An 18,151-nucleotide genomic window follows, 5' to 3' on the forward strand; every position below is an offset into this window, starting at 1 on the left:
GATACTCCACATGCTTTCTTTGTTAAAAAGCAATCTGCCTTCAGCCCTATCTGGCCTCGGGGGACAGGAAAAACACATTCCTTGCTTTTTTTGGCAATACCTTTTGTTTCTTAATCTATTCTTTAGGTTTGGACAGGAGAGTCTGTTTCTTACAGACATAACATCATAAATCAAGTTGGAGTAAACTATTATGAACTTAATAGTTTCATACACATTGTATAATATTTATCAAAACTACTGATAAAATGTCTTCACAAAGCAGATTCAAAACAGGACTTGATAAGAGCCACAAACTACAGCTAACATGGGAACCTTGGTGATTATTATTAACCAAGACAAGAATACCTTATTTCTTATCTGACTTATAGTTAGGAGACCCTGCACAAACAAGAAGAAAAATGAATGACTTATGAATATTATAATAACAAAAATGCACAGGAAATATTATTTATATTTAAGTCCAAAATAACGAACTTACAGAAAATTCAGCAAGGTTTCCAGATAGAAGGAACTAATTAAATACTTTTCAATAGCTTTCCTCTAGCAGAGCAATAATCAATAAAACAATGAAAGGGAAAAGTAAAGACCTAAAGGATTGAATCAATGGAAAAGAGTTTATCGCACAGGTTGGTAGACTCAGAGTTTTAAGTATGATGGCCTGTGGACAGGGCTCTAGCAAGGGTATTAACGCATTTGATGAGCATGATTCTCCCGGGCTTCGGGAACCTGCTTGACAGGCTCTAACCTTAGCCCCGCCTCTAGGAATTTCCAGGGGTTTCCCTTGGCAACCAGGTCCCATTTTACACCCAACCTCTGGAATATTAAAAACCACGACCCTTGATCTGGTCTCACCTGAGTCCACTCGGCCGGCCTAGCCTGGTCCCTCCCCAGCCTCGTCCACGGTTCTGGTTCTCTTTTTACCTACAGCCCCAGGGAAAATTAGCACGTTCAGAGCGCTGATGGACTGAGCCGGCCGCTCCGCGCCACGCCCAGCTCCCGAAGCCCCGCCCCTTACGCAGAGCGTTTCTCAGGTAGCGGGCGGCAGAAGAGCGCGTCTGCGCACGCGCGAGGTAGCTGCTCTGTCACTGTGTGCCTGTGGCCGCCATGACACTTTACGCTGCAACCCGCGTCTGAGATATATTCTTGCCTCAGTCCGCATCCTATCCGTCCCGGCCCCTCGCCATCCAGGTATGGGCCCCGGGAGGCGGAAGGCTGGCTTCCGCTCGAACGCCGGCCCAGAGCCCCGTTGGCTCCGCCGGCGCAGCGCTCGTCCTGGTGACCACAGCGGGGACTCAGGGCTGTGGCAGCGGCGGGCGCGTCTCCTGCAGGCCGGAGCTGGAGAGCCCCGCGACCTCTCCCTGCCGAGAGCAGAGGCCTCGCCTGCGTCGGGGTCCCGGTCCGGAGCCTCGTGCGGGTCTGCTGGTCTGCACACACCCGGCATGGGGTGAGCTCGGCCCGCTGCCCCTGGGCCTCGCGCACTGCAGAGCGCGGGTCTGACAGTTCCCTGGGGGGCCTGGAGCATGTTTGACACATTGCATTCAGATACACAAGAGGGAGCTGATTTTAAAATACTGTTAACCCGCCTCCTGGGCAAGTACATTTCATCCTTAATAAAGTGATACATTTTAGCCTGGCGCCGTGGTGTACGCCTGTAATCCCAGCTACTCGGGGCTGAGGTAGAACTTGATCCCAAGTTCAAGGGCAGCCTGAGCAATTTAGGCAGGCCCTATCTCTACACAAAAAATTAGAAGGACCAGGGGGTGTACTTCAGTGGTAGAGTGCCCCTGGGTTCAATCCCTAGTACTGCAAAATGCAGGGAGAGAGAGAGAGAGAAAAAAAAAAGCTTGGTCACTTATTTATAGATTCTTTAAATTTTGCACAGAAAATGTGCCAGTTTGAATTTTTTTTCTCCTAAATCTTGGTGTTTTCCATTTTTTTTTGTTTCTAATTACTGCACTTGCCAGGACTCCCAGCTGAATGGAGATTAGCGTATAATTTTCATTCTTGCCTTGTTCCTGATTTCAGAGAAAATTAATCAGTATTTCATTATTAAATAGAATGTTTGCATTTTTTAACCTATAAAATCTAATCCTTTCTAATGGCTTGAGTTATTATTAGCAATGTACACTGAAATAGATTAGTCATTGCTTTGTGTCTAAGGGAATGTCAAATAACCTTTCTATGAATACTGTGAATTTCATTAATCAGTGATTCAATTTTTGTTTATTTTATTCTTGTGGTGCTGGGATTGAATCCAAGGACTCAACGCTAGTAAGGCACTGTACCACTGAGTCCCAGTGATTCAGTTTTATTCTTTTTTTGTTTTTTCTTCTTTTAGTGATTCAGTTTTTAAGCATCTGTCATTCCTAGGATGAAATGAACTTAAGTTTGATTTATACTTATTGTTCATTTTTCAACTGTTACAATACTTTTGTATTATTTGTACTTTATATGTGATCTAGCATATTTTTTAGTTGTACCCTTCTGGTGTTGGAAGTAGAGAATTATCTTCCCTCTCTACACTGGAATTATGAATTTCCTACTTATTTTGTGAAACTTTCTGTAAAACAATTTGCAACTTCTGTTTCCTTGTGCATGTCTTAAATATGATTCTTTTAATGACTGGATACAATGAAATTTTCTTCTTCCTCCTCCCCCTCTTCTACCACTACCATCACCACCCACCACCACGACCACCTCCACCACCTCCACCATTCTTCCTTTTCCTCTTTCTCATCTCTTCTAGATTCTACCTCTTATAGTTCCTGTTACCTCCCAGTAGTCCATTCAAACTCGTAATCCATAAAATGGATTAATCCACTGATGAAGTCAGACCCCTTATAATCCAGTCGCTTCCCCCAAGCCAAAACTCTGAACACTGCAGCACTGGAGACCAAGCCTTCAACACAAGAGGCTTTGAAAGACATCCCAGATTCAAACCATAACAAATAGGTTGATTCTCTTTCTCAGAAATTAGGTTTTGTGGAGCCCATTGGGTGGGGTTGGGATGACAGCAGTGTTCAGGGCTTTGTTGTAATGTCTATTATCCTGTAAAATGGTAAACAAGTAAAAATGTTGGTCAAGGAGCCCCAAGAAGCCTAGTGTTTAAGTAAATTAGTGCTTTTTTAGATATGAGTCAGGGAATATATATTCTTAGGGTTGAAGGCACCACTTGATACATTTAATGCTTTTTGTTATCATGGGGAAATTGTCAGCCAGATGTTCTTAAGACTTGAGGTAATTTACTAATAAAATGTTACTATTAACCACTTTTGTATCATTGACAAGGATAAGAGTGTTGTTTTGTATCTCTAGGGAAGAAAGGATTGTTCCAGTGTCACACAAGTTCAGTTTGTATTTACTTGGGAGTCATGGTATGTGTTTTGAGTTGTCACTGGTAATTGATGTGCTACAATATCCAGGCTCATGAGTATGGGAATTCTATGAAGGGTTGGATTCCTATGTCAGCTTCTGTCTTACCTATAACTTCTCAATGTCTTACTTTTCTTTATGAAGGTGACATGGAGGAAGAAAGAATAAGTGTTGGGTTACAGAAAAGTATGATGCAGGTAAGTAGAAGATATAATGCTCTAAAAGAATATTTCTATTTCATTTGATATCCTGCTGCTATTTTAGAGCACAGGTTAGCAATCTGCTTCTTTTTTTGGATCACATGGTAAGTATTTTGGGTTTTGAAGGTCATAGAATTTCTATTACAAGGAAATTGTCATTTTAATACAAAAAATATTCATATAGGAACATAAACAAATGTTTTATTGTATTGCAATAAAACTTTACTTACATAAGTAGGTGATAGGCTAGAGTAAGTGCATGTGCTATAGTTTGGTGAGCCCAGGCCACAATACTATAAAACAGAGCCAGCTGTGGGCCTGACTTGAAAGATGTGCAGGCTCTTGGGCCTCTCAGGATTGTGAGGGGGGAAAAAGGAAAAGTTCCCATTCACTCTTTGTGTTTTCATTCATTAAAACCTCATCAGGATTTAAACCTGAGTTTGATGTTGTGCTCAATGCCTTAATAGGAATAAAGTAGCAGGTGAAGTTATTCTTGAATAAGGAAGAATTTCTGAATAAGGAATAATATGATATTGTCCAATATGTGGTCTTGGTCCCATATCCTGGCATAGAGTTCCTAAAACCCTTCAAATGTCTGGAGTGATAAGAGTAGCTTTGTATGATGACTGGTGACCAGGACAGATAGCCTCAGGATGACTGCTGGTGCAGAAGAACTAAGGTATGCTCTTCAGCCCTATCCCCTAACCTTGAAGTTGAGAGGTACTGAAGGTTAAGTTGATTATTTAAATTATTAATTTAAATCAGTCATGCTTTCTAGTAAAGCCTCTGTGAGAACCCCCCAAAAAATGAATTTGGGGAGCTTCTGTATATCTGAATATGTAGAGGTTCCTGGTACAAGGCACCCCAATAGGCATGGAAGTTCTGCAGCTTTTCCTACCCTGCTATGCCATATATATTTCTTTATCTGGATAGTTCTCTGTATTTATAACAAACTATAAGCCCAAGGAAGTGTTTGCATAGATTCTGAAAGCCATCCCAGCATATTAGCCAACTCAAGGAGGGTACAGTGGGGACCCTGAGATGTAGCCATTTGGTCAGAAGTATAAATGACAATGTACTAGTTGTTATGTTGTTTGAAGTATGGGGAAGTTTTGTGGGACTGAGCCCTCAACCTGTGGGATGAAGCTGTCCATGTAGATAGTGTAAGAATGTTATTGAATAACAGGAAATTTAGCTCGTGTCTGTTGGAGAACTGCTTGATGTGTGTGGAAAATTACCCACATACCTAATATCCAGTGTTCTGTGCAGGTTCAAAGGAAAATAACTTTGATTTTTTTTCTTATTTCATTACTATCAACTGCAAAGAGACTAATGTAGTATTTTAGAAGTATTTTGGCTTTTAGACAGGATTTGTTCAGTCATTAAGTATGTGTGGGTAGAAAAGGAAAGAGATCTGCTGACTGAGTCCTGACATAGACTTGGGGAGACCACAGAATCTTCTGAACCTCCCCTGAATTGATTCTCAGGTCCCCATGCTGTCAGCCTCACCCACCATCTCACACACACTGGAGGAATTGTACCTTTCTGAACAGAATTTGTGGCATCTTTTAGGACTCGGTGACCTTTGAGGATGTGGCTGTGGACTTTACCCAGCAGGAGTGGGCTTTGCTGGATCTTGCTCAGAGGAGCCTCTACAGAGATGTGATGCTGGAAACCTTCCAGAACATGGTTTCACTAGGTAAGATTGGCAATGTTGGTTCATGTAGTGGTTTAGAAAACAATTTTATCTACTAGTTGACCTTGTTCCAGGATATGTGCCGAGTAGTGTGAGTGCTTGCTAAAAAAGACAAACGTGGTCACTGACCACAGGGTGCTTACTATCTGGAGGTTTCTTCATGAAAATGAACACGGGCATATTAAACTTGTTTTTTTCTTTTTCTTTTTGTGGTTGAAAGCCTTGAGGGTTATTAAGTGTTGAATGTGTGGGCATTGAGGGGCTTCTCTGAGGCACAGGGAGAGTTTGTGATTGAGACCTTTGAAGATTGTACTGCTGTGAATGCCTTTACCCAGAGACCGCCAGGAGCACACCTGTAAGTTAAACAAGCAGGGTTTATTTTGCAGTCATGGGAGAACATACCCATGGGGAGTCGAGGGGCATCTTAGTAAGAGGGTGTTAGAAAGTACCTATTAGAGAATTTGTGCTTTTTGGATGATTTAAAGATGAGTCTATGGGGTAGATTATATTGGTTTCTTAGGCCCTCTGTGAACAAGTACCACAAACTGGTGGGTAAAAAGTATAGAAATTTTTATGGATATAAGACAGCATAAAATCTACCCTGTGGACTTATAGTGTCTAGGTGTCTGAAGGTTTCCAGAGCCTCACTTTAATGGTGAGACCAATATCAATATTACTCAACATATAATATGTAGCCTTAAACCTAATAGCTCCCACTAAGGCAACTACTGCTTTCTCGCATTAAACCAAAATTATCAATTTAATAACTACTATAGTATAAACAGAAATTTTGTTAAAATGGTTTACAATTTCAAAGGGTGGATGAGAGAACAGAGTAGTGTAGTATGCAATATTTGTGAGGGAGGAAGAGAGAAGCTAGAAGTAAAAATTCACAGGAAGAGTGGAAGAGGAGCTGACAGAGATTGGCTGTTGATTGGAGAGAAGTTGGAAAGAAAATAGCATAAAAGGCACCTGTTCCAAATATGGTAGAGAGATTAGTGAATCAAAAAATAAAATAAATCTTGCTGGAAAGTCGAACTGTCTCTTTCAGTTTTGAACAGTTTGTCAGCTCTGACTCTGACGTCTCTCGGGATCACCAAACCCAGATCAGCCCTTGCAAACCTAGACTCTATCCTACAAATATGGGTTTCAAATACCTCAGGCTCTGCCATCTGTAGTCCCAAGATCTCAATGCTGCTCCTACTTGCAGAGAGACCACCAGGAATACACTCATGCAAACGAGCAACAGTAAGAGATGCAGCAGCAATACCCAGGCCACTAGCACTCTGAGCAGGAAGACCCCAGGGTCCTCCAAACCCACAAGTACCCCAACACTGGACCTGCAGGTCCTGATTGGAGTCCCCAGACAGAGGGTCTTGTGGTGGTAAACCTGCTGGCACCCAGGTCCCAGGCCCTGGCTGGTATCGCAAAATGGGTGCAGCCACATGCAGCCAAACCTGGAATCTCTCCTGCAGCAGTCCTCTAGGCCGTGGTGGCAGCAGTAGTGGCGGCTGCATTGGCAGTTACCACTGCAGCTGTGGGGGCAGTGTCACCAGGTGATCTCCAGGGGTCAGCAGCAATGTGGGCTTCAGTTACATCCACAGTTTCTTCTGTGGCAGCACCCAGAAAAAACACTTCCAGGTGATCTCAGTCTAGCAGCAGGGAAATCAGAGGCAGCAGCAATGGCGGTAGTGGTGTAGGTGCCGGTTGAGTAACAGGAGACTTCCAGTTCAGTGGCAGCGACCATGGAGGTAGCATCAGAATTGAGTCAGGGGTAACCAGGTATTGCCCAGAAAAGAGACCTACGGGTCCAACAGTGGCTTCTGTAGCAGCCCAGAAAGAAGACCTCCAGGCGACCTCAGGCTGGCAGCAGTAGAATCAGAGGCAGCAGCATTTGACACTTGGGTTTTTATTCTGCCATAAAGAAGAATGAAATTATGGCATTTGCTGGTAAATAGATGGAAATGGAAAATATCATGTTAAATGAAATAAGCCATATTCAGAAAGCCAAGGGTCTAATGTTTTCTCTTGTGTGTGGAAGCTTGAGCAAAATAAGAGGGAAACAGGCAGAGGGAGCCCATGAAAATCAAAAGGGTAGGATAGGTAGGGGGCAGATGGGAAGGAAGGAGGAAGAGGGAAAGAGGGGACTGCAAAGTGCACATATAGGAATATACCACAGTGACTTTCACTATTTTGTGTATCTATAAATCAGGAATTAAAACAATAGGTAAATAGAAGGAAGACCAGTAGAGGAGAAAAGGGGATAGGGGGAGGAAGGAGGGAAAGGAAAGGAGAAGTACTGGGAATTGAGATGGAACACATTAATTCCATGAATGTATGGTTGTGTCAGAATGAATTGTAATATTATGTATGTGATAATACACTAATAAAAATATGTAAAAAAAAGCATTCTGGGCTGGGGTTGATGCTCAGTGGTAGAGCGCTCACTTCACACGTGTGAGGCCCTGATTCGATCCCCAGAACCACATTAAAAATAAATAAACAAAAAAAGGTATTGTGTGCAACTAAGAAATATATATATATATATATATATATATATATATATATATATATATATATATATATATATTTTAAAAAAGCATTCTTGGGGCTGGGGATGTGGCTCAAGCGGTAGTGTGCTCGCCTGGCATGCGTGCGGCCCGGGTTCGATCCTCAGCACCACATACAGACAAAGATGTTGTGTCCGCCAAATAGTAAAAAATAAATATTAAAATTCTCTCTCTCTCTCCCAATCTCTCACTCTCTCTCACTCTTTAAAAAAAAAAAAAAAAAAAGCATTCTTTGTGTAAAGAACAGGAAAACAGTTTCTTATCAGATAAATCTCTGTGAAACAGTCTCTTACCAGAGAAATTTCTTGCAAATGTCTTCTTTTAGGCATAGTTTATCTTTTCTTTCTCTAGATATTATCTTTACCAGAGCAGGAATTTTAATTTTAATGGGGTGTATTGTATCAGTCTCTTTCTCATCGATCATACCTTTGATATAGTATCAAAAAAGTCATTGCCAAATCCAAAGTCATCTAGATTTTCTCCTTCTATCTTGTACAATTTTTCTAGTTTTACGTTTTACATTTAGATCTATGATCCATTTTAAATTAATGTTTGTGAAGGGCATAGATTCATTATTTTATGTGGGTATGTCCAGTGTTCTAACAGCATTTGTGGAAAAGGCTATCTTTTCTCTATTGTGTTTCTGTCAATTCTTTGTCAAAGGTCAGTTGACTACATAGCTATTGCTTGGTCTGCAGGGATTTGATACTAGTATCTTCCCAGAGACCTACATCTGTGGATGGTCAAAATCTCTTAATTAAAATTCCCTGGTATACAGCCTAAGCTCTCATATACTTTACATTATCTCTTGATTATGTTTAGTGCCTGACAACATGTAAGTGCTATGTAATTGAAACTGGAGTTTGAAATGAAACCAGATTCTCCACTCTGCTGGTCTGTAGGTCCTCATAAGTTACATGCCTCTGCGGCTAAGAGAGCCCATTTTAGTATTGCAACTAATCACAGCAGGGAAATGCCTGTCTGGTCAGCTCCATGGGTCAGAGCTGGAAGAATCTGATTCTTCTTCACTATTACTGAGCAGTGTGTTGTAGCTCTCAATGGCAGACCTCAGCAGGTGGCTGCCATTTTTTTTTTTCCAGGTTCTTATTCACAGATTTGAAGACAAATCCACAGACAACAGAATTCGAGAGTGAAGGTGTATTTATATAACTGAAAAGAAAAGAAGCAGAACTCTCAGGGGCTGAGAGGGGAACCTGAGAATAGGTTTCCACTTAAGTGTACTAGTCTAGGGACTTAAATAGCTACTGGATGAGGCATTCATCAATATCTGTGCTAATCGGGTCTTGGAAAGATACTAAGGGTGTTGGTCAGTATCTATGCTAATCATGTCTCAAAAAAGTGTCAGTACTATTGGTCAACACCTATGCTAAACAAGTATTGGAAAAGTGCCAAGGCTCTTGGTTTGGTCTGTGACATTCTGATTAGTTAGGCCTTGAGTCTGTAGTCTTCACTCAGGTCGGCTCTACCTCCTTTTTCCTGCCACCCGGGACAAAGAAGTTGGCTGTAATGTTTGGAATGTTTTCTGTAGGTTAGTTTTGTGAAATAGCCTCTTCATTTAAAGTCTTTTTCTCTCTCTCCTTTTTTTTTTTTTTTTTTTTTTTGGTGTGCGGGAGTGCATTTTCTTAACTGTCTGCCTGTTTTACTATCTATCCTATCTTATTCATAATTACTTTTGTACTGTATTGATTTGGACATAGCACAAAAAATACATGTTTAATACAGATTTTTTCCTATTGTATTTTCTATCCATGGTTGCTTGAATTCACAGATATAGAGGGCCAACTTTATTTATGTAGATCTGTGTCTGTGCTCTCTATTCTGTTCCGTTGATATATTTGGACATGACTTTTGGTGAAACCCTGTTCAACCTGATAAAATAAAGGTATTGTGTCCAACTATAACTAAAAAAAATATTAAAAAAAATATTATGGCTTTGTCAGATCACCTTATAATAATATTGAGGTTCCACTGTGAATGTAGGTCAATCTTTCTTTTTTTTAAAAAAATAATTTTTTATACCTTTATTTTATTTATTTATTTTTATGTGGTGCTGAGGATCAATCAGCTAGGCAAGTGCTCTACCAGTGAACTACAATCCCAGCCCAGATCAGTGTTTTTTTCTTTGTCTTTTTTGTGCTGGGAATTGAACACCTAGGGGCACTTTACCAGGAGCTACATCCCCAATCCTTTAAAATTTTGTTTTTCTTTGCTTTGAAACAGGATCTTGCTAAGTTGCTGAGGTTGGCCTTGATTTCATGATCCTCCAGCCTCCCAATCCCACCCTGGGATTATAGGCTTATGTCACTGTATCTGATTAGATCAGTTCTTCACATTAGAGGCTGCCTTTTCCCCCACATCCACATTTCAGCTTTTTCTTTTATCTTCTCTATTTTTCTTTTCTTTCTTCCTTCCTCTCCTTCCCTCCTTTGCCTTTTTTTTTTCTTCAATGGATTTGACATTTTGTTTCAGTTAAACTCATCCTTCTCTGTCTTTAGAGTATCAGAAGACCAAAGTTTGACCCAATCTTATGGAAAGATATTTGTGATTCTTCATTGCTTTCCCTCATGATATTCCTTTCCTCGTGTGCAGGGTACCCACTGCTCACTCCCAATCTGATCTCCAAGTGGGAACAAGAGGAGGAACTGCAGACAGTGAAGACAGAACGTATCCAGGGCATCTGTATGGAGCAGCACCAGGAAGGCAAGAATCCCTGGGGGAAACTGGCCTGGGAAGAGAAAAAAAATAAAATAGAAATAAAGCAAAAGTTTGTTTTGTCTGAGGAGGCTCATTATCCACAGATGCCTCAGAGGACTATTTTGACTGTTTATCTGTCCTATCATACTTTCCTTGTTCTTGGCAAAGATCTCCATATTTGCTTTTTTAAAATTTATATTTGGTATGTCTATTTTATCCTTTCTGTTTTCCTCTCCTAATAATTTTTAAAAAATTAGTAATGAAAATTTTTAATATATTTTCTATACTAATATGAAATATCCAGTTAACAGAAAAAATTTAACATAACCTTTCTTTTTTAAAAATTTATTTATTTATTTGTTCTAATTTGTTACATGATAGCAGTATGCATTTTGATTCATATGGAGCACAATTTTTCATGTCTCTTGCCCAATAATTTCTACTGGTCATGTTATCATCACTGTCATTCTTCATAGAACTATTTTTAATTTTTCAGCACTGGGGAACCCAGGAGTGCTTTACCACTGAGCTATATCCCATACCCTTTTTAATTTTGAGACTGGGTCTAAGTTGTTGAGGCGGTCCTTGAACTTGTGAACCTCCTATCTCAGCCTCCCAAGTAGCTGAGATTACAAGCATGTGTTACCATACTATGGTAATGTTACCATACTATGGTTTCATGGAAATATTTTTTAGGGAACTGTTTTACTTTTTTTTTTTTTTTTTTTTTAAAGCTGACTCAAACAGCATGACCAAGTCTTGTATCATATTTTTATTTTCTTTTTTAATATTTATTTATTTATTTTTAGTTTTTGGTAGACACAAATCTTTGGTTGTATGTGGTGCTGAGGATCGAACCCGGGCCGCACGCATGCCAGGTGAGCGCGCTACCGCTTGAGCCACATCCCCAGCCCGGGAACTGTTTTACTTTTGATCCTTGTGCCTATTAATAATGAAGTCCTGAAACAGCTGCACTGCTCAAAGTCCTTTGCTCATAGGTAACTTTATTTTGTTTTATTTTTTTGTTTCAGGGTTTGAGTCTCTACTTAATACTAAGGAATTAGTTGCTCTTCAAGACAACAATGGAGAAAAAATATCCAATGAACTGAAAATAGAGAGATTCAAAAGAAATGGTTCCTGCTCCTCTATTTTACATGAAAACCAGGACTCCCATGGTGTGGATGATTGGAACAAAAGCCATGGGAAAGGTTTAAGGTGAGTGCCCTTTATATAAGAGAAGATAGTGCATCAGGAAACAATTTTGAGATTTAAGAAACATATTTTGGGGCTGGGGTTGTGGCTCAGTGGCAGGCAGAGTGCTTGCCTCCCACATGTGAGGCACTGGGTTTGATCCTCAGCATCACATAAAAATGAGTAAATGAAATAAAGATATTGCATCCATCTATAACTAAAAAATATTTCTTAAAAAGAAACATATTTTCAACATAAACCTAGGTCAAAAATTATGCTTTCATAAAAATGAAATCATGACATTTGCCAGTAAATGGATGAAGCTGGTGCAAAAAACCAAAGGCCAAGTGTTTTCTTTAATAGGTGGATGCTAATTCACAATGGGGGGGGGATTGGGAAGAATAGAGGTCTTTGGATTAGAAAGAGGGGAGTGAGGTGAAGGGAGGGGGTGTGGGAATAATAGTAGAATGAATTGGACATTATTATGCCATGTGCATATATGATTACATGACCAGTGTAACTCTACGTCCTGTATAACCAGAAGAATGAGAAATTATACTCCATTTATGTATCATGTATCAAAATGCATTCTGCTATCATGTATAACTAATGGAATACATGAAAATAAAAAATAAAATTAAAAAAGAAATAAAAGGATTCAAATTCAAAATAAAAATTTTGTCTAGATACTTTTTCCTACAAATGATACTGAGATATTGAAGGTTTGACACATAGATTGGTCTGACAGATTTATCAGAAAAATCATACAAGTCAAAAGCTCAGTGACAATGTTGGCTATGGAAGAGCGTTCTTGAGAACTTTTAGCTTATAAGTTGATGGGGCAGAAAGCATACATATTCACTGAAAATGGTAAATTTTATTACTAATAATCTGTCTTTTATTTTTAGAAGTCATGTGGTAGAGAACATCTGTGAATACAATGAAGAAAATCAATGTGGACAAATTTCAAATCTTATGCTCCAGAGAACTACTGAAGTCAAATCCTTTGAATGCTGTGAGTGTGGAAAGTCCTTCCTGTTTCATTCATCACTTAAGAATCACACCAGATCTCATGCTGGAAACAAACCCTACCAGTGTAAGGAATGTGGGAAAGCCTTCCATTTTCTTGCTTGTTTTAAGAAGCATATGAAAACTCCTACTGAAGAAAAACCATATGAATGTAAGGAATGTATAAAGGCCTTCAGTTGTTCCTCCATGTTCAGAGCACATATGAAAATTCATAGTGAAAAGGCAAACTATGAATGTAAGGAATGTGGGAAAAACTTCAGTAGCTCTTCATACCTTACAGAACACAAAAGAATTCACAGTGGAGATAAGCCCTATGAATGTAAGGAATGTGGGAAGGCCTTTAGTTGTTCCTCATCACTCTCCAAACACAAAAGAATTCATAGTGGAGATAAGCCATATGAATGTAAGGAATGTGGGAAGGCCTTTAGCTCTTCCTCTCATCTTATAATTCATATAAGAATTCACACAGGAGAGAAGCCTTATGAATGTAAAGAGTGTGGGAAGGCCTTCAGTGAATCCTCAAAACTCACTGTACATGTGAGGACACACACCGGAGAGAAACCCTATAAATGTAAGGAATGTGGGAAAGCCTACAATTGCCCCTCCTCCTTAAGTATCCACATGAGAAAACACACTGGAGAGAAACCTTATGAATGTCTGGAATGTGGAAAAGCCTTCTATCTTCCCACTTCCCTGAACACACATGTAAAAAATCAAAGTAGAGAGAAACCCTATGAATGTAAGGAATGTGGGAAGGCCTTCAGTTGTCCCTCATCGTTTAAAGCACACGTGAGAGATCATAATGGTAAGGTGCAATATGAATGTAAGGAGTGTGGGAAGGCCTTTAGTCGTTCCTCATCCCTCACTGAACACCTAAGAACTCACAGTGGAGAAAAGCCTTATGAGTGTAAGGAATGTGGGAAGGCCTTCATTAGTTCTTCCCATCTTACAGTACATAGAAGAACTCACACTGGAGAGAAACCTTATGAATGTAAAAAATGTGGGAAAGCCTTTATTTATTTCTCAGCCCTTAGTATCCACATGAGAACCCACACTGGGGAAAAACCCTATGAATGTAAGGAATGTGGAAAGGCATTTCGACATTCTTCATACCTTACTGTACATGCAAGAATGCACACTGGAGAAAAACCCTTTGAATGTCTGGAGTGTGGAAAAGCTTTTAGTTGTCCCTCATCCTTTCGGAGACATGTGAGAAGCCATACTGGAGAGAAACCATATGAATGTAAGGAATGTGGGAAAGCCTTTATTTGTCCAGCCTACTTTCGAAGACACGTGAAAATTCACACAAGGGACAACATATAAATGTAAGGAGTAAGGGAATCTCTGCAAGGCTTTTTCTGAACTAATGCAATTTGTGAAGTTCATTTTGTGAAGTTTCATACTGTAGAGACACTATAAATGTGAGAAAGTAGATTATCACTCATTCTTTTGAAGCGTTGAGGACAACTGAGAGAAACCCTGGGTTTGTAAGCTATATGGTAAACCCTTTTGATTTTGACCATAACTTGTATAAGAAAATTCACAATTTGAGCTAGAAAAGAAGATCAGTGCCTCATTAAAGTGGACTTCTAGAGGGTCATTGATTTCCAATGTTTTCTAATAGGAAGATTTAAGGTTATATGTTTCCCTTTTCAGCTTTTATGACATACTTTTGAGTATGAGGTGAGTTTCTTTAGCTGAGATGTAAATGTTGTTTCCATTACATAGTCTTTTGGACTCTTGGGAGATTGTGTGTGTACGTGTGTGTATGCTTCTCCTCTGAGACAGGGTCTGGGTATGTTGTCCAGGCCTATAACTCCTGGACTTTGCCTTAGCCTCCTAAGTTTGGGAGTGCAGGTATATATCATTGAGTCTGGCTCAAGTGCATTTTTTTTTTCAGGCAGGCAGGAAAATGGTGTTTTTTTTTTTTTTTTTGTTTGTTTGTTTCAGTTTGAACTCACAGCATGGGCACCTTCTTCTTCATCTTCTTCTTTGTCGTCTTCATCTCCGTGTTTGCCTTTGTCTGGATACTGAAAGTTGCATACCCAATAATTCCCCCCTTCCCTTTAAACTAAGAGTACCAACTGTTTTTGAGAATATCAGTGTTTACTATCAAAAGCTTTTCATGTGTAATAAAAAGTTTTAGTAGAAATTAATTAGTACAAAGGCCTTGAAAGAGCATAGTCTCATCTGATTGCTGTTTTTTGTTTTATTCTTTATGTTTGTTCATGACTGGAATCTTTTTTAATTTAAAATTTTTAAGTTGTTGATGGATCTTTATTTTATTTATTTATATGTGGTGCTGAGAATCGAACCCAGTGTCTCATACACGCTAGGTAAGCACTCGACTACTGAGCCACAACCCCAGCCCTCATGGCTGGAATTTTGATCTAATGTTTTAAGTTAATAAAGTGTGTTATATTAATTTGGATATGGCTGGGGACTACATTTCCCTTATTCACTTCTAATCCTAGGTGATAGTTTTCTAAAATAACTTTGCAAGACATTTGAAAGGCTTTAGGGGAAGGAGCTACAATTGCCTGCTTATTAGGACCACGATATAGGTAAACAGATGAGTAGGGACCTTGTGGGCCCCAGTTTTCAGCTCATTTTTTCTGAGTATTGAACGCCCTGATCCATACTTGCTCAAAACTGAAAGTTAAGTGCTTGACCTCAGTCTCCTCAGCGGCTGCACCTCCACAAACATCTCCCTTAACTCCTGTATCCTGGCCAAACACAACTTAGATTTCTCTGGCAAGCTCTGGTATTGCCATTTTGGCATTTTTGCTTCTCATTGCACTTCCTCTGGCACTTTCACTGCCCTGTTAGAGTTGATCAGTTTGCGGAAGGATTGTCATCATGCTCACAGTCCTGTCCTATCCTTCACTCTGCTTATGGGATTGATGTCTATACAAGCCTACTGTGGTCCCAAAAGTGAGTAGAGCTGTGGCTAATGAAGTTATCCTGACTGTAATTGAGGCAAGCCTCAGATAGGTGTCATCCTATTTTGGTAGAGGAGGATTTATATTTGATATCTTCAGACACGGAAGATTTTACTGCCTTTATATGAGAAGAGGAATGCTCTGAGCTGTTTCAAGTATGTTTTGCAATATCTTTTCCTTACATCAGCTTTATAGCTAGTAACATAAATTTAAGTCATTCATGTAATTGGGTTTCTAAACCTTTTATTTATTTTTCTTGTCTTATTTAATTAATAGAGGTCATGAAATTGAATATCTTTTCCTTGTTCCTGTATGAAAGAATATTCAACATCTCACCATTAAATATAATGCTACTTGTAAATTTTCATAGATAACTTTTATCAATTTAAGTGAATTCTGTTTTGTTCCTGGATTGTCAAATATTTTTAAAAATCACAAATTGATATTGGATTTTATCCAGTGCCTTTTCTGCATGTATCAGGGTCTTTAAAAAAATCCTTAATTCTGTTAACAGAATGAACTATACATTCTTTGATTTTCAGATGGTAAAACAATATGTATTACTGGAATAAATTAAATTTGTACATATTGGTCTATTAGCCTTTTCATTTTGCTAGATTCAACATGCTACTTTAAAAAATCATGTCTGTATTTATATAGGTGTTTGTTTTATGATTTATCAAAATATGTATATGATTTTTTTTCTTGGTTTTTGTTCTTGTTTTTGGTACTGGGGAATGAACCCAGGGGAATTCTACCACTGAGGCACATATCCAGCCCTTTTTATTTTGAGACGAGTCTTGCTAAGTTGCTCAGGCTGGCCTTGAACTTACAATTGTTTCTCAGGCTCCCAAGTTGCTGGAATTACAGGTGTGTGCCCCTATAATTTTTTTTTCTTTTTTTCTTTTATTTTATTCTTCCTTAACCTCCTGTTGGCCCAGTATTCTAGTTTCTTGCAAAAAAAAAAACATCTTTTGGAATCATACCCCTGGTTATTGGAAATTATTGGACTTTGCTTCACCCCAGAAAACCAATAAAAGTTTCCACATCTTGCTTTGGTGAAACAGCCTAGTTTCTTAATCAGTGCTGTCCACCTTTGGTGAAGCCCTAATTAAAGGCTTGCCTCTGTGTGCCCACAATATTGGACTTGGTCTCATTCCTGTTTCCAAGCCAGAAGATTCTGTCTCCAATAACAAAGGCAGCCCCTTGTCCACCCAGGCTGGTATTTAACAGGATCATGCCCAGTTCTCACACTTCCAAAAATGAAGCTGGTGGTAGTTTTGGTGGTAGTTCATCCCATAGGTCTCTGGTGCTGAAGAAGTTCTAGAGCCTCATCTGTAGGTACTGGCCTCACAATAGCTGTGCTGCTTGAGACTGGGTGACTGGTGGTAGAAATGGACCCCAAGACTGACACTAAGCTGGGTCACATCTGAGTCTCACATTCAGAGGACAGATACAATTTTGGGGAGGCTGGTGATGATACAGGCTGAATGATGTAGTCTCTCCCAGGTGGCATGCAGGTATCTGCCTGATGCTGGTTCATGTCTAGAGGCTCCATCTGTGAACTCAGGCCTACACAGGGGCCTTGGTCTCTATTCTGCGCAGTCTCACAGTTGCAGGCCTGGCACTGAGCTTTAAGACAAAGACCCGTGCTAGCTTTCATGACCTGTTCTCTTATGGAGGTAGTCCTCCTCCCTCAGCTGCCCACTCTTGGGGGAAGGGTGATGGAGAAGTTCTGTGCCCTGGCAAACACAGTTCCAGCAGCAAGCTCACTGAGCTAGTATTGGAGGTTGTGGGACTGTGCATGGCTATGGCCATAGGTGGTGGTGGTTTTTTTTTTTTTTTTGTACTGGGGATTAAATTCAGGAACACTTAACCACTGAGCCAATCTCCAGCCTTTTTAAACATTCATTTTTTTAAGTTGTAGATGGACACAATATCTCTATTTATTTTTATGTGGTGCTGAGATTCAAACCAAGTGCTTTTCACGCATGCAATGCAACTGATCTACCACTGAGCTACAACCTCAGTTCCCATCCGTTTTATTTTATTTTATTTTATTTAGAGACAGAGTCTTGGCTGAGTTGCTGAGGATGCTTTGTGTAGGGAGCCAGCGACCACCCTAAAAATGGCGTCGGTCTCCTTCTTCCGCTTTCTTGGCAGTTGGAGTTGTTGAAGTAAACAACTCCTTGTAAGGCTGTAGAGCTGAGCTCTGACTTGTTTCCGCTTTCGTGTACCAATCAGTTTTTCCCACGTGGCACAAGTGCGTTGGCTGGGCGAGGGATTTAAGCTAGTGCAGACTGGGAGAGAGTTTTTTCGCCATGCTTCAAGGGTTCTGAATAAACTGCTGAAAGAAGAATCCTGTGTCGTGTCTTCCTTGCTGGCGAGGGGACATGACAGCTTTGAACTCTCAAGCCTCCTGCCTCAGCCTTCTGA

The 18,151-nt window shown here is 39.9% G+C and overlaps 1 protein-coding gene across 1 annotated transcript; it reads left to right on the forward strand.

Annotated features, from left to right (window-relative positions):
* The first annotated feature begins 1,102 nt into the window (after positions 1-1,102).
* On the forward strand, positions 1,103-16,250 carry LOC143394565 (uncharacterized). Its single transcript, XM_076849273.2, is given in 7 exon segments — positions 1,103-1,188; positions 3,517-3,569; positions 5,145-5,271; positions 10,449-10,559; positions 11,585-11,768; positions 12,653-14,089; positions 14,091-16,250. Coding segments are annotated over 6 exon segments (1,926 nt in total). The 5' UTR covers positions 1,103-1,188; positions 3,517-3,521; the 3' UTR covers positions 14,110-16,250.
* The last annotated feature ends 1,901 nt before the right edge of the window (positions 16,251-18,151 follow it).

This window comes from Callospermophilus lateralis, chromosome 1 (genome assembly GCF_048772815.1).
Source record: "Callospermophilus lateralis isolate mCalLat2 chromosome 1, mCalLat2.hap1, whole genome shotgun sequence".
Lineage (NCBI taxonomy): Eukaryota > Metazoa > Chordata > Mammalia > Rodentia > Sciuridae > Callospermophilus > Callospermophilus lateralis.